Source organism: Crocodylus porosus, unplaced genomic scaffold (assembly GCF_001723895.1).
Source record: "Crocodylus porosus isolate Cpor-Errol unplaced genomic scaffold, CroPor_comp1, whole genome shotgun sequence".
In the NCBI taxonomy this organism is placed as follows: Eukaryota; Metazoa; Chordata; order Crocodylia; family Crocodylidae; genus Crocodylus; species Crocodylus porosus.
The window spans coordinates 84,554,844-84,560,364 of NW_017728943.1; the positions used below are offsets into that span (position 1 = coordinate 84,554,844).

At 40.8% G+C, this 5,521-nt stretch overlaps 1 protein-coding gene across 1 annotated transcript in view; it reads left to right on the forward strand.

The window, feature by feature from the left end:
• EIF2AK2 (eukaryotic translation initiation factor 2 alpha kinase 2) overlaps positions 1-5,521 on the forward strand; it is a 39,747-nt gene that overhangs the window by 32,102 nt on the left and 2,124 nt on the right. The window contains exons 13-14 of the mRNA XM_019549726.1: positions 2,312-2,437; positions 3,068-3,166. Coding sequence (XP_019405271.1) covers positions 2,312-2,437; positions 3,068-3,166 — 225 coding nt within the window. The remainder of the gene's footprint in view (positions 1-2,311; positions 2,438-3,067; positions 3,167-5,521) is intronic.

The window sequence follows — 5,521 nt, forward strand, 5'->3', positions numbered from 1 at the left end:
TGACCCCGGTGCTCTTTCCTGCCAAGGCAGGGGGTCGGACTAGATGATCTACCTAGGTCCCTTCCGACTCTAGCTACTATGAAACTATGACACATTATTCAGAAATTATTAGTAGTTAGCCATTTTCAACTTTTTGTGAGATAGTGTATGTTATTTTAAGACATGATAGAGAATGATATTTGACATTTATCATGAATAAAAATATATTATCCAAATTTCAAATACAAATTGTACACGATCTGGCTTGCCTGATGAATACTGTAAGATTATAAAGATAAAAGCTTGATGTACATTTTTTACTAGAAAAAATATCACAGGGCTCACAAAACAAGAATTAAATTATTATAATGGAGTAATCAGTTAAAGATTTTTGCTTTGTATACTTCTGTGCTTTTGTTGCCAAAATAGAAAATAATTCCGTAAAACTGAACGATTCATCATTTTGATGAGGCAGGAGAGACTGAATAACATTCAGTGCTTTTTGAGAGGTGCTGTAGAAGGTATTTCTTAAGCTGGCTAAGTATCAGAAGCTATTGTGATTTAATATGGATGTATATTTAGAACGAATTACTTAAACTTTAACAAATGATGAATTAGCCAGTTTTTTGTGTACAAATCAAAAGGATCTGGGTATTCAGTGTAGTGAGTAATAAGACAATGGTGATGACTTATACCAGTGAGTAATTGTCCAGATTTCACTGTTCATACTAGTCAGTTCTAATTTCTTTGTTATATATGTATATTCCATTTTATATCCATGTCAGTTATTGCCACATTCTGTATAAAAACAAATGTATACTTTGAACAGCATGCTTTTTTCCTTTTGCATAATTTTTAATCCCTACAGAAAATGAATAACAATCATATTAATCTTCTGATCAAGTAAATATAAAATATTATAAAACAGCACAAAGGCTACAAGCAAAACAGTAGTCAAAAAAATACCAAAGTTCATGTTGAGTGTGCAACGATCTGGCTTGCCTGATGAATACTGTAAGATTATAAAGATAAAAGCTTGATGTACATCACCTCTCTTGTGTCTATGTGTTAATAACATTGTATTTAATTACAGAATTGCAGGAAGTTTTTTCCACAGTAGGCCTGATGAACAATGCTCATTTTGTGCTCATGTCTTTCTCTAGGATTGCTTTCTTATTCTTCATGGTGTTTGTAATTACAATATCTGAATTCTTTACAAACACAAATTAATTTTCCATAATGCTTCTGTGAGAGGAGGAGACAGTATTATTATCCGCATTTTACAGAAGGGGAAGTCAGGCACAGAGAAATTAAGGTCAACAGTATCTAGTTACTTTTGATGCCCAATCTAAAATGCCTAGATCTGTTTGTTTTTGTGGGTTTTTTTCATAAGGATATAATTAATGATCTATAGAAAGTTTGATTGAAATGATTTATCTAGCATCATCTAGGAATCCCATGGCAGAGGCAGGGATAAAATTGAATTCCACAGGCCATCCTACATCTGTCTTGAGCCGTGCAATGTTCTTTTCTCTTGTGGCTGTGCCCAGCCTCATTTATAACATATCTTCCAACTACTTCAAGATAAAAATAAGGTTTTACAGACGACAGTCCCCTTTGCTACACCATCCTGATTCATTCTCAGAGTATGGTCATTCAGTGCAGAGAATGAGTCTGGAACTCTGCCTTTAATATGAGATTAAAGACTGCATCATAACACACACACACACAAATTTAGGAAAATGCCAGAATTAAGATTTTCACTTCTGTGGCATCTTCCTAATTTTGATTGTCCTATTTAGCAACTTTAAAGATGTTCTTTTAAGGCAGGTGTGTGTAATTTTTAGTTTTTAAAAAGCAACAAGAAAAATAAAAATTCTGTCACGTAGCATCATTGACACTCACAATTGGTATTGGAGAGGAAAGTTTTGGATCCACCCCATAGATTACTATGACTTGATAGAGGCTGTAATTCTCTAAGTTTACTAAAACTAGGAGGGGGGACACTATGCCAGTTGGATTGCTGACATCAAGGAATTGGGCATCGCAGGAAATGTGTCCATTTCTGACTCTGGAACAGAGTGTTGTTTTATAGGACACTGTTTGCCTTTTCCTCACACTTAACCTCTCCCTGATCATTGAAACAGTCATGGGTTCAAATTTGGCTTGTGTGTTTAAAATCTGTCAAATTAACAAATTTTGTTTTTCATAAATATAACTTCTCTAATCATTTCCCTGAATGTTTAGTAATTTTTCCACAGAGGGACACTGTGACACTTGCTGCTAAATTTTTGTAATGTGAAAACTTACATTTTTTTAACTTGTTTTTTAGCCTCAGAACATATTCATATCAAGGGAAGATAAAATAAAAATAGGTGACTTTGGACTTGTAACTTCAGTGAAGGATGAGCCTCGGACAAAAAACAAGGGAACAAAATCATATATGAGCCCAGAACAGGTACTATTTTTTAACAGTTCTTGCAGGTTTAATAATACAACCTTGTTGTCCTAGTGTCTTCACAATTAGTCTGGCATTGCAAGCTCACTTTTGGCTATCATCTAACCTAATTTCACCAAATCTAAAACAATTTGCTTTAAGTTTCCTGGGTCTGCTTTTAAGTCAGGGTAGGTTTGATTCAAAGTGGACAAAACTATTGTGGAAAAGCCATTAGGAAAAGATGTGATCCCGTCTTACTGTTGTTCCCCTGTACTACAAAACTTGAAGTCAGCGGGATGATTATCCTTCCTGAAGAGCAGCCCACTGGCTTTCAATAGGCCACCATTTAGATAATTTAATATACATTTGGTAACTCTGGCACATGGTTAGGAAAATCTTGGCTCTGTCTGAGCCCAACTCTAAAATGTAAACAGTTATTTATCTTAACAGTATGGCCCTAAAGAAGGCTTAAAGTCTATGTAATATAATTTCATTTCACAGTGATATTGTCCCAGTCAGGTAGTCATCTTAGGCCAAACTCCCTATGATTTCAAAGGGAGTTTTGCTCTTATAAGTACTGCATTAACTAAAATGCATTTTTTGTGTAAAAGGCACACCTGGTTAATGTTGTTTGCATTATATTCTTCATAGGATGGAGACACTTATGAACAGGAAGTAGATATATATGCATTAGGATTAATTTTTTTTGAAATTCTTTGGATATTTCCCTCTGCCCATGAAAAAGTTAAGGTAAGTTATTTTTAATTATTAATGAGAAATAGTTTAAGAGAAAACTGTTTAAGGCATACCAGTTTCTGTAGCTAACAGCATGCAAGGAAGTGATGTAGTTAACATCTTGCCCAGCTGTCCCGTGACTACTTAGCCCCAGTGACCAGGTATGCACTCACAGCTGGGTCAGCCTTTTGGTATGAAGCCAAAGAAGGGCTTGAGCTTGTACCACCAGAGCGATAGCAAGATATTATTGTCCCTCTGCTGCCAGGAGTCTAATTTTAGCCACCCAGTCTACATAGCAATAACTCTGTGGAAAAGTCAGAAGGGCAGAAAAAGTATACAAGGCACACTAGTTCAAAGAACAGTGTTGCAGCATAATAAGCATGATAATAGGATTTTCCAAAAGGCAGGATTCTCACGGGGATTATTAATTATCATAACATTTGCTGGGAGGGGACCAGCAGTGAACAAGCAGTACAGCAAGTTCTTGGAGTGTGTAGGGACAGGTAGTCAAGAGGTCAACTGGTGGGAAAGCTCTTCTTGACTTGCTGCTCACAGACAGGGAGGAATTGGTTGAGAATGTGAAGGTGAAACATAACGTGAGTGATAGACACCCCCCCCAAAAAAAAAACCAAAAAAAACCCAACAAAACCCCCAGCTGCTGTAAATTGAAGTGTGCATTGTATGTGAGAAATATGGTTAGAGCAATTTCTGTTATTAACCAGCAAAAGTGAATGTAAAATCTGCATGGGACTGCCTGAGAGCAGAACAGTGAGCAGACTCGGTTCCTTAGCTGTTGCTGCTCAGTTGCTTACTAAACGTAAAGATTAATTTTGGATAAGAAGCTAAGAGAGAGCCTGCAGCAGCACAGACCCAGGCCTTGAGGCCTGGGACTGCTAAGTAGCTAGGGAGGGTAGAGGCAGGGCAGAGGGTGTCCAAACAACTTGTTAGACTGAACAGAAACCCCTGGGCCCCTTAGCAGTCAGAGCTTAGCTGTAGCAGAAGGGGCCGGGCTTAGCTGTATATAAGCTCAGCTTCTCAGGTAGGGCTGGAAGTCTAGTCCTCCAGGTGAAAGAAATGAGGATGGAGCTGGCTGCCAGGGAAAAGGAAGTACCCTGGGAGCTGGGGGAATCCAGTCAGCTCCTTATGGAAGGACTGTGGAAACTCTTACAGCCCTGAGGGATTTGAATGAGTTGCAACCAGAGGGTTAGCACTTTGGGTTCTAGTTATTATTCCTGTGTTTGAGTTTTTAAACACCGGAGGATTGGGTTATGCATATGGGGGAGGTGTGTGGAGGTCATATGAGGAGCCTGAGACATCCAGCGTAAAGCCTTATACGAGTTGGGGACCCCAGGGTGCTGCTGAGCAAAATCAGCCTTGCCTGGGTCAGGTCCCCCAGAGGTCGGCATAGAGGGTGAGAGCAGCTTTGCCAGTGTCAGGGACCCTAGGGATTGGTATAGAGAGCGAGACAGGGCTGAGGCCCAAGGGAACTGAGAAGAGATATCTGTGAGGCATGGACATGGCTATTGGGGCAGGTGGAGACCATGATTATAGCCTCTAAGGTACAAATAGGGCTATCTTAAAAGAGAAACACACCTTGTGGAGTTTGGGCCTTTGGGTAGTGGAGCCCTAAGGGCTGTAACAAGAAGGAAGGGACCAAAGAGGAGGCTACCCTGGTCTCTAGAGGCAGCCTGCCCATTTAAATACTGTAAGATCAAGCTGTAGCAGGCAAGACGTAGGAAGTGAGGGAGGCCAGGAAGCATGGGCAGGTGAGTCCGACCACTAGGGTGCATCAGGCACTAGGAGCAGATTCCTCCAAGCCTGTCACAAGAGGGAAAAGACATAACTTTTAGGTTAGACATAACTTTTAGGTTCTGCAGGAAGTGTGTGGTTAGGGCTGCTCTATGCAGTGGAAACTTAGACATTTCTAGAAGGTAAATGTCTACAAAAAGTGAAATGTTAGAGATGACTGCTTATGATTAGGACCCTAAGAATATCGCAATTTTGTGGACTGCGCAGAAACCACGACATTCACCCCACACCGTGATTTAAAAGGGTTGTGAGCATAGGTGGTGGAAGGCCGGGGTTAATGGGGTTTACCCCTCTTAAACGTGAGGCAGTGCAGGGGGCCGCAGGGCAGTCCAGGTGAAGGGTTTGGGTGGCTGCAGTGGCGGGGAGGGGCATGCACAGGTAGACATGGAGCCTGCAGTTGGCCAGGATTGCAGTCAGATGGCATGCGAAGCACTGCCCACCACCACAGGTAAGCTGGGGAAGGAGAATGGGGGGCAGGGGCAGATCAAGGCCCCCCACAGCGAGGGAGGGAGTGGGGCAGAGACAGGGGCAGGGGCTGTGGTGAGTGGAGTCCTGGGGCTG